This window comes from Ambystoma mexicanum, chromosome 7q (genome assembly GCF_040938575.1).
Source record: "Ambystoma mexicanum isolate Mex_15411 chromosome 7q, UKY_AmexF1_1, whole genome shotgun sequence".
In the NCBI taxonomy this organism is placed as follows: domain Eukaryota; kingdom Metazoa; phylum Chordata; class Amphibia; order Caudata; family Ambystomatidae; genus Ambystoma; species Ambystoma mexicanum.
Genome location: NC_090941.1, coordinates 691,015,153 through 691,031,832, shown reverse-complemented (window position 1 = coordinate 691,031,832; position 16,680 = coordinate 691,015,153). Strand labels below are relative to the sequence as shown.

Sequence of the window (16,680 nt, the reverse complement as noted above, 5' to 3'; positions counted from 1 at the left end):
AAAAGACCAGGGGCTAAATCGATTTTTGGGAAAGTTAGCACTTTCCGGATACATCAACAATTTGCTTTGAATAAAAAAAGAGCCTCTGGAGATTTCCGCTTTGGCATTGTGCAGGATATTCACTGCTAAAAATAATTAAGTTCCTGCACTAAGACAGTTTGAAAAGGACACAGGGACGTCAATACATAAAAAGGACAATGGTAGTGAAATTATCAAATTGTCTAATATGTAAAATGAAGTGCTCAGCAACAATACTGGGGTCTTTTATGGGAAGTAAAGGGAATCTTGGAAGACTGGACAGCAAAATAGTGCTATCTTTTATCCTAGAAAAAAGAGTTATTAAATAATAGAAAGGTTGAGGGGAATGGATTGTTTCATTTTGTGAAAATAGAGATATTGCTAAAGTGAATATTTAGCAAAATTTTACTGCTCATATTTAATTAGGTGGGAGCTTAAATAAAAACCAAGAGCTCTGGTAAATGTACAGACATTGAGACAAAATTGTTTAAATATTACTAAAAGTCAGTTTGGAACAGTAACTGGGAAGTGCCAGAGGAAAGAAAAATCACATCTGTTTTTTAGTATTTCAATTTTGCATATCTTGGCATACTGAGCCCATACTAAATACTAAAAACACACATCTTCTGAATTAATTTCTAGATGGAAAATTGTCCATTATTTGTGCATGGAAGAACAGCAACTTCCAACATCCTCAATAAGAACTACAGGTGTACAATGTAAATATGGAAAACTATGCGGGATCCTACTTAGGACACTTTTACATGGCACTGCTAGTGTGTGTGCCAGGTGTGGTTGTTTGTGGGTTAGTGACATGTGCTTGGTTGATCAGAAAGAATGGGATGAAACCCATGACATCACCACTAAACTAAATGTGTCAAAGCCTTTGAAGTGATCTAGTTAAACACGTGAACATGCATTTCCTTATTTTGGTTCTACTACTAAGCCGAGAGGGTTTCTATCATCTTCCATCTGCTGTATCATGGTGTCTATGCTGCACATAAAACAGCAGCCAAACATATGATGATAATGAAAGATGATTTTGATTTGAAATATGTATTTCCAGATCAATGACAGCACACTTTAAAATTAATGTTTTGGAAAAGATTGCATGTGATAGGTCTGCAACAGATAACATATGTCTAATATTTTTAATTGACGGATAGAAACACATGTGCAAAATCCCAGCTAGAATACCAATTTGTGTCAATAATGGACTACTGGCCCTTCATAGGAAACAGCATATCAAAGGGTCTAACTTAAAGGGAGCTGCATTCTGTGCAATGGAATTCCAGTGCGTTGTGCCTGTACAGTACTTATTGTAGAGGTCTTCCTCATGTGCAATTAGAAAGGCTGTGAAATTGTTACTATGTAAATAGAATTTATAATATGCCCCAGGCTAAAATCTGTTCTACTCTATTTACAAACTATTCTTAATGGTTTGGTCAAATTACTTATCTGCCATCGTGGTAGCCCATGCAATGACATTATCCATAACCCAGAATTCGTTTCAAGGCGGAACATATAAATGTATAAATAAAACAAATACAGTTGAATATAGAAAGTACATGTTCTGAGCATACACATTCAAATGATCGAATCATGCAAGAATCAATCTCGCTCGAAGCCCAATGCAAAAAAACTATTTTTTTTTATTAAAATACAGTATGGCACATGTTACATACAGCAGTAATAATCACATGGTCTAACATCAAGAAGCAATACAATTTTTGAAACAGCACGCTTCTCCCTTACCAATCACTGTTACCTTAAGATTCCCAAAGTTGTGCAAGCCCTTTAGAATACCTTAGCATGTCAGGAACAACACTGCAATATTTGTGTTCATGCCACTGGGAGGAAATAATTCCCTCTGGAAGCTTTATTCACTATTACTACTTCTTTTTAGCACATTCATTAAGTTACCATTGCTCTGTGCTCTTAGAAAATACTGTAGATCTGACAATTATATACATTTTGGAAGTCATGGAAACTGAAAACAACTGATTGCAACACTAGAAACAATATCCTATAAGTATGTACATATGTTCACTGTGTGTTAGACACTAAGAATTATCAAGACAATTCCAATGCATAGAAACAAAATGTTGTGTAACCTAAACCAGGCCTTGTGGGTGAAATAGAGCAGGTCTCTGAGCATGTTAGCACCGACCGACTCATTCGCACCAAATAAGATGATAGCCTTTTAATTTAAAGAATGCAGACAAATAAACAATACATTAATTTATAGCATCTGTACAGGAGAAAATGACACAACAGGATGGTCACATTATATTCTTTACAACAGAGACTGAGGTTTGAGTTGTAATCATTAATGGCGTAAAGATTTCTACACAGTTGCCATTAAGTGATTTTAGATTATGTGACATGATTTTCTTTTGTTGGTTGAAACAAATGCACAACAATATCATGAAAAGATAACAAATAAAATGTACAACATCGTATATACACACATTGTTCCTAACCTCAATGAATGAATCACATAAAATGGTTCATTATCTGTAAATCAAGAATACCTTTATAACATAACAATTCTAAAGCTTCTGGCATGTATACCCCTTAATTCTTCAGGATATAAACCGATTTAAAAAATACATAAAACTCAATCAGATCCAGCTGATATGAAATTGCACAGAACAACGTACTTGATTTGAGAGATTCCTGCTAAGTCAGATGACTGATGCCCTGAGAACATTTTAAAGGCATGTCATCGGAAACAGTCCCTACTGAATTGGGCCCTTAAGTGACCATATCTTAATGTACATCCTTATAGAAGAACAGCACGGACACAGTATGTCGCAAAGCGCTCTCACTATTCTATAAGTTACCGTAGGCTTTGGTTACATAAAGTGCATTTCAATAAGACACAGTCCTCGATAATCGCTATATTTACAGCAATGTGTTTGCAGATCATCCAGCTAATGTTAAAATATTCACATTTTACATTATGTTTCTTTTAAGGCTCAGTAGAAATAATTACTTCAAATCAATCAACAAAAGGCGCTTATGTACAATCAAAAAATATGTGCCTTACTTAACATTTGTATGGCTATAGCGGTCAATGATCTTTTTATGTACAGTGATATGAACACATAATGACATTATCCATGTTAGACGTCTGCTTTTTTGAATCTTCACAGTCACATATTGCACTTTTAGATAATATACACACTGGCCTTTGAAACACATAGGCAATTTCTATAATACGAGGAGACAATGTGCTAACAAATGTTTTTGTGCCCTTAGCACTGGTATTTCGACATTGCTGAGAATTCATATAGCCTATAGAAATGGCTGCATGATGCTTTAGATTAGGGTACAAGAACATTCAGGACCAAAGACATTAATTGGGATGTCTAGCAAAGCAGTGTGGCCTGGTTGGCCAGTGTTGACCTAGGGCAAACATATTCTACTATAGAGGTCATGGGGAGGTTTTTCCACTTTTGTTTATGCTTCCAGTTTCTACACTGGGCCTAGGCATGCTAGTCCTAGGTCGTCCTTTAGCAATGGGGCACCTATTAGTCTAAATATGCCGATAGTGACACATGAAGTATCAGTGGGCAACACGTTAGTGATGCAAAAGAATGTCAAACTGGGATCGCCTCCACAAATTGTGATTGTCATTTAAAGACATTAAAGGCAGAACTGTAGCTAATATGCCCCTCTACTCGTCCACAATATTTCATACTTTACTCTGTATAAAGTTTTCAAGTTTGATTATGATGCAAGCAGTACATTCCATCACTCTCATCGCCACTTCCGAAGTGAAACGATCATTTGGAATTTGTGGAAAAGGAAGCATGTCAGGGTAGCGAGTTTTCAAACTATCCACCCCATAGGCCTCCAGTGTGTGAACGTCATTGGCAAGACCTTCCAGTTGTTGACTGTACTCCTCTATTTTCTGGGCAAGTGCAGTTGGCTTGACATCTTTGTCCGATTTCCCCCGAACAGAATAATCTGCTGCAATTAAAGCTAGCTTAGTGGACAAGTAGCATTTAAAGCACACCCATTCATTGGCGTTTTTGTGAAGGTCATTTCGAGCAGCAGAAAAATTTGCACGAGCTTGCCGTAGCCATCGCCGTGCCTCAACTGGATTGCCAACAGACTTAAATGTCGGAGGGACAAAGAAACGGTCTGAGTGAGGAGATCCTGTAGAAGGAAACGTCTCTTTGTATTGTTGCCTTTCAGATTTATGGCTTGTTGCTTCTTGATTCCAAGATGAATAAAATCTTTGGAAAGAAAATTTGTCTGATTGATACCGAGCAGAGGCTGCTGAATAAGCTCTTCTGGATGTCCTGTCTATATTCTGATCTAAAAACGCCTGTTTTTCTAGTCTGTTAATTTCGTTTTGCAGATGTTTAAATACTTCATTAGCTATGTCCAGATTTTCTGCATTTTTATCGGGGTGCCACTTTAGGTACAACCGCCTTATGATCTTCTTCCTTTCTGATTCCGAAAGCCGCCACGCCTGCTCCATTACTGATGTCACTTCCCTTAGGATTTCTGGCAAGGCATTCATCTTAATTTTCTTGGGCGAGTGGTGTTTTGAAGATGTAGTTTTATGGCTTTCTTTGCCAGGGAAAGAGGGTGGAACAGTCCTGGGTCCAGGAAGGGGATATTCTGTAGGGCTTGTTGGAGTGGAAGGTGCGCTGTCTTTACTTTGAGGAGTTTCATCAGGCCGTGAAAACTTGTACAAGTCCAGGGAACTGACAATCTTGTACTCACTGTATCCAATATCAATCTGGTAATACTTGCCTAAAAAACTTGAGTTCTCTTCTTCTTCCTTTTCTACCTCTTGAACAATGATGGCATATGTGTACGTGGGTTGATAGGAACCATATATATCACCTCCTTCTGCATCAATGAGGTACCCAACATATTCCCCAGGATAAAAGACATTCATTGGATCCATTAGTAAGGTGTAATGAATTTCAGCTGGAATAGGAGTGCCTGCCATAGGAAGTTCAAGTTTTGATGGCTCGACTGAAGTGTCATATTTCACACCCAAGCTGTCAAGCTTGTCATTGATTCTGTAAATATCATTGCAGCCTAACATGGCAATTAAATATGAGGTATCAGAAATCAGGTTGTCAGTGGCCGATTTCAGTGTCATGGCTAGTGCTAACAGGAAATTAATATCTTTGCTGTCTGAGTGCTGTATGTATAGTAATATGACTGCATGGCCATATCTCTTTAAAAAGGCAAGAGTTTCACTTTTACTGTGTGGAATTGGATTAAATCCCTTAACTCTTAATGTGGTTTGCAGCTTTTCAAAGCAGGATACTTTTAGTCCTTCCCTCAATGCTTTACACAGTCGAGTGGCCTTTTCTTCATTGGCTAGGAAAGCATTGTCGTTTTCGTGTTTCATGATTCTAATTAGTCCAGTAAGGAATTGATCAGAAGAAAGCAGGAGCTGCAGTCTTCCCTGCAGAGAACAGAGTGCTCCAAATTGGCAAGTCTTTGGGGTTTCTTCATCCAGTTGTTCTTCAAGAATGCTGCTAAGCAGTCGGGGTCTAAGTTTTTGTGGGAGAAGCATTATGAGTTTGGTGTGGAAACCATGGTCCTTTCCTAGGTAGCACTGACTGAGATCCACAAGCATTTGAACCCCGATGTTGCCCTGTATTCTACTTTTGTAATGTGGAGCGTCATCAAAAACTAAGATGCTTGACTTTACCAATCGTCCATCTTGACTTGGCAAATAAAGGGCAAGATCTCGAACATTATCGAGATCATTCCGAACTTTCACAGACTCATTTTGAAGACTTTTGAAAAGTCCGGACACTACTCGCTTAACTGTACGCATTTCATTGGGATCTAGTTGCTTACCATCAGAGTTCTTAAATATACGACTGAGAACTTCAACATATTGCTTTGTGGCCACCACATCTTCTGTACCTAAAAGTTTAAATAACTGATGGAATGTTCCAAGTTCTAAAGGCAACTTGTATAAGTAAGGCTTAAAGTCAGATTCATACTCTAAATTTATAACAACCTCTTCAGGCTTGAGGAGTTTCCACCCGTCCTCTACCATCACAAAAGCAACACCTCGTAGCTGGAATCGGAACTCCCTTTTTTCTGTATTAAGGAACTCATATATACTGCGCAGAACCTTCACTCTAGTTTTCACCATGTCATCATCTAGAGTGGTTATACTACAAATATTCCTGCAATTGCTCAAAACTTTGTCCAAGGAAGGCTCTACGTTAACATTGAGCATTGTTAAAACCTGCTCAAGCTGTTCCTGAGCACCAAGGGCACTCCCTTCCTGTTCTTTTATTGTTAGCGGAGTTGCTTTCTCTGGGAGAATAGGGCATGATGTCCACAGAAGCTGCAAGACATCAGTCTGCTTGAATTTTGGATTCACCTGAGCTCCACTGAACCGAATAAGAGGAAGTGTCCCATTCACCTCTTGATATTGAGGATGGAACCTAACAAGCTCTGCAGGTGCACGCTCGGAGCATAAGAACTGGATCATAGACAGTTCTCGTAGAAAGTTTCCTGTCAGTAGATCAGTTCTCTCCTGAAATATGTGATAGAGAAGAACATCAATGGTGCACTGCAGTTTTTCATTTGACCACTTTTCAGCATTTGCTTTCATGCTTATCTCTTTGGCGAACTGTAGAAGCTGATGTTGTGAGAGTACATACTTGAGGCCTATGTTTCTCAGAAATGTAACCCATGATGACAGAAACAGAGCTTGATTCTTTGGTTTTGTTGCTTGTTCCAGATTTTTGAAGAAATCTTGAGGTATGAAAAGTTTTTCAGGGAGCATGACTTGAAAAACTCGCACAGTCCTGTCATAAAATTGCCTGGCAGGCTTAAGTCGTTTATCTACATCATATATTAAAGGAAGACCTTCCAGCTTTTCATGGAGCTGCTCTTTTATTCCTGATGATTCATCTGCATTGCATAAACTGTTCTTTAAGTAAATGAGATGCTCCAATTTGGCACTGTAAGACAAACTTTCAATCTTGGGCAAAAGGTGCTTCAAGTATACCTCCAGGTCATCTATGGGTATACAACCCAAAACACTGTACAAGTCCTTAAGGTTCAGTTTTTCCTCAAGAAATGCAGATGAAGATGAAACAGACCACTTTTCTACCTCAACAGAAGGTATACTCTTTGTAAGAACGTAGCATGTGGCAAATTTTGAAATGCTGATATATCGACCACTGATTGCTTTGAAGCACGGAAGTGACTTCAGAACTGTTAAGTCATCCTGAGACATCAAATGGTTTAAGTTGCAGTTAAAATACATTAATAGCACCTCATAATCACTTTCTGCTAACTTTTCCGTCCTAAAGGTGGAAGTTTGTATCATATGGTTTACGACTTTGAGAATGCTTGAGGGATTTTCAATGTTTGCGGTATGCCCTGCCAACAAGGGCAATAAAATATTATCTTTCGAGCAAATTTTGTTCACTGCTAATTGGATGCAACCTGTTTTCATCAATGTGTGAAAAACTTTATCGCTTTGGGCATTTGGAAAAATTGAGATGTGCATTAGGCTGAGGGGAACCAAAACATCACATTCGGGCACAATAAGTTGATTGGAGGACACTGTGAATTTCGTCCCTGGAAGCAATGCCCAGTCTTTCAAAATGTCAATCACCATGTCAAATGTCAATGCATCCTCTGTCTTATCTTCTTCTTTAACATTAACAGACTCACTTATAAAATGCCAGGAATTCTTAAGCCAGGATTCACTTGCAAAAGTTTCTTTCCATCGAACACATACTTTGGTTTTGTATTCTCTTGGCAACACTGAAGATAGTAAATCAGCAAAACTTGTCACATCAAAGACTTTTGCAACGCCACTGGCAAGTAAAATGTTACTGTATCTAAGGAAAAGCGTGTTCATAAAAAGATCCTTGCGTGATGGAATAAGTTCGTGGTAAGTTGTCAGGAACTTTGGTCGCTTTGCATCAAAGACTTGTAAAACACTGTCCAAGGTAATTAAAAGTGGCAATCCTTCAATTTGAATTTCACTTTCTTCTGCATCCTTAAAGCAATAGTCAACTAGAAGTTTTAAGCTATGAAACAGTTTAAGATTGGTCTGTTGCAGACGACAGGGGAGTTTTCCAATTTGACAGCTGGTATCAGCAGAAGAAAATGTCATTAGGAATGTCCGGACATCTGAAGGACTTGTGTAGCTAACTGGAATACCTGCATCTACCAAACAGTGGTAAAGGTTTGCAGTCTCATCACAGTAATAAACTAAGTTGAAGCCAACCTCCAAAAGCAGGTGCTTTAGTCTGTAAACATTTTCTGCAACAGTTTTGCGTGTTGTGATGTTATACTCAATATTCTTCAAGTGCTGTAGTTCATCTTGAAGAAGGTTGTCAAAGAATGGTCGACCCTTGGTTGAGGCAGACGTATTCACCCATGAAATGATAATAGCTGACTGCATGTCTGAGCCATCTATGTTTGGAGCTCTTACAACTGGTAGTAGACGTTTCCGATCTTCATGAATACAACTGTAAATAGCTTTTACAAGGCAATACCAATCTGGTTGTAGGTCAAGTCTGTTTACTGGGAAGAAGGACAAAAACTTTTTTAGAGTGTCTTTAACAACATGGATTGGTGTATTTTGCAGCATTGTTACGGTAGGGTCAGAGCCTGGGAAATAGCGTTTTCTCATTTGTGCCAACAATTCCACATAGGCTGGTGCTATTAGCGCCGTCATTAAGTTGTTGTTCCAGTCACTTCGTACACCCACGCCATCATCGTCACGCCATAGATTTCGCCTGGCAGAATCCAAAGCGAAGTGCCCATTGACATGGAAAGGTAGACCAGTTTCTAAGGTGAGAGGCAGGAAACAGAATGCTCTGTGGGGCTTTTTGTAGTTATGGGTAATGCAAGCAGCAACTCCTCCACGTGGAAAAAGAGTGATGTCTTTGTTCTTGTGCGATGAAACAACACTTTTTGAAACATTTTCCATATTGGAAAAACCTGACCTGTTACAAATAAGCCATGTGGTCAGATTTCCCTCAGAGTCTTCAATGTCCATTGTATAAGTAATCTGCTGGATAGGAATGTCTTTCAACATCTTTCTTTTATTCACACTTTCAATGACAGAAGCATGAAACTGCTTTCGTTTCAATCGATCACCATCTGTAATTTTACCCCTTACAGAATAGAGTACATTAAGAACTCCCGTTGTTTTCTCGATTTCACAAATCGAAATTTTCTCCATGTGATTTAAAAACATCAAGAGTTCTGCTCCATCTGTGCGCAATTTATCTAACAGATTTTGCACCATCCTGTCTGAAGCAGGAACTGATGAAATCTCGGAATGTTTTGCCATTTCTGAATTACGCAGGGGAAATCTGAACATGGTTGTTTTACCAAGTTTGAAGTATTTTCCTAAATAGAGATCAAGGACATCTGAGAACTGTGTTTTGAAATCAGAATCCAAATCCCTAAACATACGTCCCGGACTGACTGATGTTGCACCTGGTGCATATCGTGCATGAGGATCAAAAATGCAGATGATGTCATTACAAGAAATGAAAGATGGGCAGTCTGTAATGTGATAGACAGAATTGAATCCTATACCGTACTGCCCAGTTTTACAAGGATTTGCTTCTTTGGTTCCCCTTCCTAGGTTTTGAATACCTCTGATGTCATCCTCAGTGAATGGCTGGTTGTTGTAAACACAAAGTGCAGGCCCTTGAAGGGGTGCCCACTTTTCATCGAAGATTCTGTCAACTGGGTGATATCTCGGGTCAAACACAAAACAGATCTCCGTAGCTTTGGCATCATCTGCATTTTGAAGAAGCTCTTTTAACATCTCTTTTTCTGAAGGATAAGCATTGAGAATACTTTTTATTCTGCTGGTCAGTTTTTCTTTTTGACCAAATTCTGTCCCGAGAGTGGTAAAATGAATGTTAGAGGCATAACGCTCTAAGGCCTTGTGGCGCTTAGGAATAGCTCCTAGCTTCACTGCTACCTCTCTTGGTATGTCTCCATGGCAGTATTTTACGGTTGTGTCTTTTACTTTAATCCAAGGACAATCATTGTAACACAAAGCTTTAGCTGGAAGCATTGCAAGATTTGTGTCTGGCAACAATATGTCACCATATTTGTTTTCACAAAATTCTTGCGTTTTATCTCTTATAAGGCCCCAAATACCTTCACTAACTATCCGCCTACAAAGCTGGAAGTTATTTTCTGTCAATTGTTGGTTTCCACTATCTCTCTTTATGGATTCAAGAACCAGTGCAAAATCTTCAACTGCGAAAGCAAATTTGACACCAACACTCTCAAAAAGTTCCCGGAAATTGTTTTTATATTTATTAGGAAGTGTGTAGATGTAAGGTGCTGCTTCAAAGTTCAAGTGGAAAGAAACCTTTGATGGATCAACGTATGTATTTTCAACCAAAATAAAACTGCAGTTTTTAAGCTCTGCCATGACTACCGCCTTGTTTGCATCACTTTGCAGCATTGTTTCAAGGAGGGACTTGTAGCAGGAATTGGTGATATTCTCCTGATACAACGTAATATCATCACAATACTTTGACACTTCTTTTAGCTGGTTGATCACAAGGTTAATAGGTGGTTTTCTAATCAACCCTAGGAAATCTTTTACTGCCAATGATATAGACCCACAACCTTTAAAGGAAGGCGAGCTTTCATTGAGAATTGGATTCAAAAGACAAACAACATCTTGATGCTCAGCTGTGTAAAGTTCAGCAGCTGAAAACATTGTTTCCATCTTAAAGTCACTCCCCTTCCAATGCAACGAAAAACCTGCAGGTTTTGTGACGAAAGGGAGAAATTTAATATGCTGGCATTGTGGAGAAAATTCTTTAGCTCTTGGGTCTCTGTATTTTAATTTTTCATCAATCAGGCTAATTATAACATTGCTTCTTTGACAAGCTGCAACATGATCAGTGACATTAATGCTAGAAATTGATTCCATACGTTCGACCAAATCTTCCCACAGAACATCATCTTTTATCATGCCCAGTTGAGTAAGTTTGATCAAGACAACTGGATTAAGATAATTTTGAAACGAGCCAAAGGGAAATCGTCCATCTTCACTGTAATACAACTTCGAAACTCTGCCTTCTGGGTGGATTAGTCTTGAAGGAATAACAAGAGGATGATGCTTCAAAGAACATGGGATGCATGGGGTAACTCGAAGAAGTTCAGAGAATTCTTCAATCCTTTCATTCAATAAATAAAGCATCAAAGGATCACGCAGCTCAGCCTCAATTTCTTCAATATGTGGGAAAAATACTTCAGAAAAAAACTGATTCTCTGAGAATGTGTTTTCAAGAAGTATTTCTTTACAGCCTGCATCTTCAAAGCCAGATTTGACCCAGGAGGGAAGCTCTACCGCACACAAATTCATCAGCCCAGTCTTTTTCAGATATTTTTGAAAGATCTTAAAAGCTGCAGGTCCAATATCTTGCCTTTGAAGCAATGAATCATCTAGAAACCTCACATTCTTCATGGAAACCCACGATAGTCCATCAGAAAACACTTTAAGGCCTTCTTTGCTTTTTGATTTAGCTATGTCTTCATATATTCCATGACATATAACTGAAAAATCATCATGCACAGAATCTGGATCAGGCCAAATAGCATAGTAGCTATAGTCAACTAGCTCATTATTAGCTGCCATGTCACGCAAAACACAAAGTGCTTCTAAGTAAGCTCTTACAATCACATTTCGCATGAAAACAGCATTCCACCTGCCCTTTGTATCTGTTTTCCAAATCTCTTTACGGTTTGACGTAACAGCGAAGCATCCATTGATATGAAGAGGTAAGCCAGTTTTTATTCTTAAAGGTAAATAGCAAAATACTTCACCAATGTTACTACAGTTTGGTTTGATCCTCCACTTTTCATCTTGAGTCTCAGAAAGCATGACCCCAACTGAACCACAAGGTACAAGCCCTAACCGTTTTCCATTTTCATTCAATGAAAATCGTAAAGCTTCTCCAATGTCCATACATGAACACAGCAGCCACGTTGTAGACTCCACAGTTTTTTGTGGCAGCTCATCAGATGGCCTTTTGTTCTGCCCGGATTTAGCCATTTCAAAGAAAGTAGCAGGATCATCTTCTGGGCCTCTAAAAAGAGGAGAATGAAGATCAGCGATTCGTCTAAATACATGATGGAACTCTTCAACGACAATCTGCAATATGCATGAGGACTTTGGTATTTCAGCAGGCAGTCTTTTACTAGTGCTACAATGTTTCATGAGTTTTGCAGCTTCTTTGAGGATGCTTTTAGATGAAGTCAGTACTTTGGAGGAACATACTTTCTTCCTAATGGTGACTGCATCTTGTGCTAAAGTAGGAATAGCTTCTTCAGGTTTCAAATACTTTAGAACCATTGAATTCACATTCTGAGTGAAGAGTATTAGTCTATGCCCGCACATGCTGAACTCGTCCACAAGTGAATAAATGTCGGCTGTATTGTAGTGAATATTGCTTACTTCACTGAGTTTTGCTTCTTGCTGTGTCCTGAACGAAAGTCTAAAAAGGGTTCCTTTGTAACTGTATGGTGCTTCGACTGTCAAAGGTAGCTGGCACTGAAAAACATCTATAAATGGTTTGAATTGGTTAGGAAATTTACGAAGTCTTTTCTGCTGTTTAGTCCAATTAATCTTGATACCTGGGTTAGACCTGTCACGAATGTGTTTACTGATATGGTTAATGTTCGGATCAAACATGATCATGAACTCTCTGCTCATGATGATGGGGATATCAGTTATATGATAAACAGAGTTGAAGCCTAGTCCAAACTTGCCAACTTTGTCAACTTCACTTCTTTTTATGGACTCCCCTAATCGTGTTATATTTAAGAAATCCGAATCTGTGAATTCAGAGTTATTAAATGACCACAATGCTGGCCCATGACAGACTGCCATCCCTGGATCCAAGAGGTTTTCTCTCATATCCATATTCTTTCTCATATCAATTAGAAAATTGCATTCTGAGGCAGAGGCATCATCTGCATTTTGCAGTAACTCCTTAAATATATCAGAAACTGAAGGGTATTCTTCCAAAATGTTTTTGATTCTTACTGTAAGAGGTTCTCTTTGGCCCGACTGCTCAAACCCCATGTTTTCAGGATTAATCAGTCTTGTACTCAGACATGGAACATTTAACCACTCTGCAGTCTTCATAGGTATGTCTTCATGCACCAAAATTATGGGTTCAACAGAATCCTCAAGCAAATCATTAAGATCATCAACTTTGATATCACAATAACAACATTCGTGAATGGGTTTCATCACAAGCTTAGAAGGATTTTTGCTACAATGTATGGGCATGGGGATCTCACAGTCTGCAGAAAGTTGACTACTATACATCCAACGTATGATACTCAACATCAGATGCAGATTTTGTTTGCTTTCTTCTTCATTGAGTAGTTGTTTGCTTCGCTTGTAAATTTCTTTAATGACTCTGAAAATATGTTCTGGGGTCAGTTGGTCAATTGAGCCACAAAACATAAACAACTTGTGGAATTTGGCCATGGTTTTGGGCAAAGTATGCAGATAAGGCTGGAGGTCAAGGTCATGAATGGAATGTATTACAGCTTGCATGGGCGAGCAAAACGTTGTACCTGTCCACACCCAAGCAAATGTCAATGCTTTAAAATGGTCTTTCCCTTTTTCTAAATGATCTTGCATGAAACTATATATTTCAAGTAAAATATGCTGAAATTGGTAATAATCTTCATTATTGAAGGTTTTAGAGCAATTCCAGTCCACAACAACCTTTAAATGTTTTAAAACAGAATCTATTGAAGGGTCTGTGGCAATGCCAAGAGCTTTTTCTACTTCTACTAGGACATTATCAACTAGAGGCACTGACGAACCAACTAGCACAGCATGGGATAAATCAGTCATTTCAGTTGGAGTGCATAGTTTACAAAGATCACCCTTCCATACTAAAGAGCTTGGGTAATTGGGAGGCCTTTCTGTGCAGGCTGGAATCCACTTAATTCGTTTTAGAGTTGCCCTTATGTCGGGTGAATGCACTAGTTTTGGATCTTTATTCAAAACAGTGATTAGAGTTCTAGCTTTTCTGAGAAGATCATCCCTGTTTGAGGTTGCCTTGCTCTGCAGATATTCAATTTTCTTTGCAACTTGCACAATGTCTTTTTCATTGAGGCTGGCTTCATTTTTCAAGCCTATTTGCCTCAGGGAATGCAGCACATCTGAGGAGGATTTGAAGGCTTGAGGCGGAAAACACATTTCTTCTTCAGAATAAAAAAGATTTTGAAGGATATCTATTTCGGGGTCAAATAGTTCATTTGCTGATGCTGATTTTCCCTGGAAGCATGGGATGCATTTTAAAGGCAGTAGCCAATCTATAACAGCGGGTGTTTCATTTTTTAGAGAAGACAAATTTTCAAGCACCCATACCATTATTTGTGTTGTTTCGCTACAAGAATAAAATCCCTTTTCGATATCTTGGAAAATCAGCTGTAGACAGTCTGTACTCTTTAGCTGCTCCACTTTCATCATGTTTGCCAACCGAGTTGTAGCCTCATCACTGCTGTCGATTAGTGGTATAGAAAGTCTCAATTCTGGTGGAAGCTTGGCAGTGTGATGCAATACTTTGCATCCTTTCAGCACTATAAAAGAAGACTTCATTTCATCACATGTTTGAAACCTTCGAAATATCAGTAACTCCTGAATAGTTAATTTATCTTTTTCACCAACATCTGTTAAAGTGGATAAAAATCTTCTAAGTGCATCCTTGTGTGTTGGCGATAACGCTGCAACTTGACTCGATAGCTTTTGCAATGACATCCGATCCATTAACTGCAAAACAGAATTTGGAGTAGGTGGGTGAATATATCTTTTAAGAAGCGGATGCTGTATGGAAGAATCTATGTTGTCAAGGACAATACCACCAAGGTTTCCAATGATTTCAGGTAACATTTCAGGAAGCTGTGTCTCCAACTCATCATTGAGAATTATTGGGGATGGTGCCCTGAGCCTGACAAGTTCCACCAATGTATTTTCTTCCTCCAACATAGTCTTGGGTACAAGAGGCAGGTCTTCAAACAAACTTAAGTCTTCAGAGAAATGTATGTAAATGCTCTTCCACACCATTTTAAGCCAAGCCACAGTTGGGTGTTTTTTATCTTTGCATCCTGGATACCACTGCACCACCATATCCTTGCTGGGCCACAGAGCGTTCACTACTTCTTTAATAAGCCGTGCAAAACGTTCGGGATTCAATAGTTGCAGCTGAGTGCAAGGCCTGCCTGTGAATCATAAAAACATTGACACAATTAAACAAATATTGCTGAACATACATTACCATGTCATATCTCCTGTCAACATAAAAATTGCAGCTTGTGTTTTGTACGAAAAAATCTAATATATTCTTTTGATATTGTGTGATAATGTAGACTCAGAAATAGAAGACTAAGATTTCTCTGAAAACATATAATATATATGCCTAACTATTTTGCAGTCTTTGATACAGTGCAGCATGGTATACACATGAATAGTCAGAGAACACTGGCCTGTTAGTCAGTATTTGTAATAAAATCCACTTGATTTGGAAACATTTCACAATGTTCTCACCGGCCAATCACTCTTGTCTCTCTTGTTCATATGTATGCCAATAAAATACAGAGAAGAAAAGAACATTGATGTCTCCATGTGTGCCATCCAAGGATAGATAAAAGCTAAGTTGCCTCAAACTAAACGGGACTAAAATAATACCCTACTTCAAAGGCCATCGAGCCGCAAAAGAGAGGCTTTCCTAAGGAAGCAAGAATTTGAGTCCATACCATAGCCGCTCAAGAGGGACAACTACTTGGGAGATGTCTCTGACCGAAATGCGCCCCTTTGTGTCCAAAGTGACTGATACTAAGGAAAAACTGCAGATAGTTAAGATAATAGACAATGAATTACAATAATTCTGGGAGATTTACTGTTAAAAGCCATCAACTTATGTTGTACTGCCAATGCCCAAATGTGTCACTAAGAAAAATACAGACAATTCAAAACAAAGCAGGCAGGACCATCTTAAAATACTACCTAACCTCATATAACCAGCGCTTAAGGTGTTACACCAGCTCTGTGTCTCTGGATGCACTGACTTCCAATTGTTTTCAACCATGCATAAAAAACAGAGGGGAAAATTCTGCACTACCTGGGTGAACACTTTAATTTCATTGCAAACGTGAGTTGCTGGAACTCCACTTCCCAGACTCACTTCTGGTCGACGCACCAGTAACGCGTCGCCAGGGCGCGACGCAGGCCTTAATTGAATCACATCAGCACGAGGAAGTTTAGCATATTGTCATCTGAGGGAAAAGCCAATATATTGTGTTACGTTTCGTGTGAAATTGCGCATTTATTTTAGTTTGATTTTTAGCCTGATTTTAGGTTTCCTTATTTTTAAAATTACTTAGATGCAATAGGAAAATAATTGAATTCCATCGAAAACGCCTATGCAATTGTATATTTTAGGACATGCTTTCGTACTGCATCAGTATTGTGGTGAAATGCGCTGACTGATAGCAGGGGATAAGAGGGCTTGTCAAAAGTTTTATGTATTCCATTGCGAACGTGAGTTGCTGGAACTCCACTTCCCAGACTCACTTCTGGTTGACGCATCAGTAACGCGTCAATAGGGGGCTCTGGAAGCCGTAATT

At 38.8% G+C, this 16,680-nt stretch overlaps 1 protein-coding gene across 2 annotated transcripts in view; it reads right to left on the bottom strand.

The window, feature by feature from the left end:
• Positions 1-1,650: 1,650 nt before the first annotated feature.
• The window catches only part of SACS (sacsin molecular chaperone), a 669,847-nt gene continuing 654,817 nt past the window's right edge, over positions 1,651-16,680 (bottom strand). For both annotated transcript variants that reach the window (XM_069640129.1, XM_069640130.1), the window contains one exon: positions 1,651-15,276. In XM_069640129.1, coding sequence (XP_069496230.1) covers positions 3,719-15,276 — 11,558 coding nt within the window. In that variant the 3' untranslated portion in view covers positions 1,651-3,718. The remainder of the gene's footprint in view (positions 15,277-16,680) is intronic.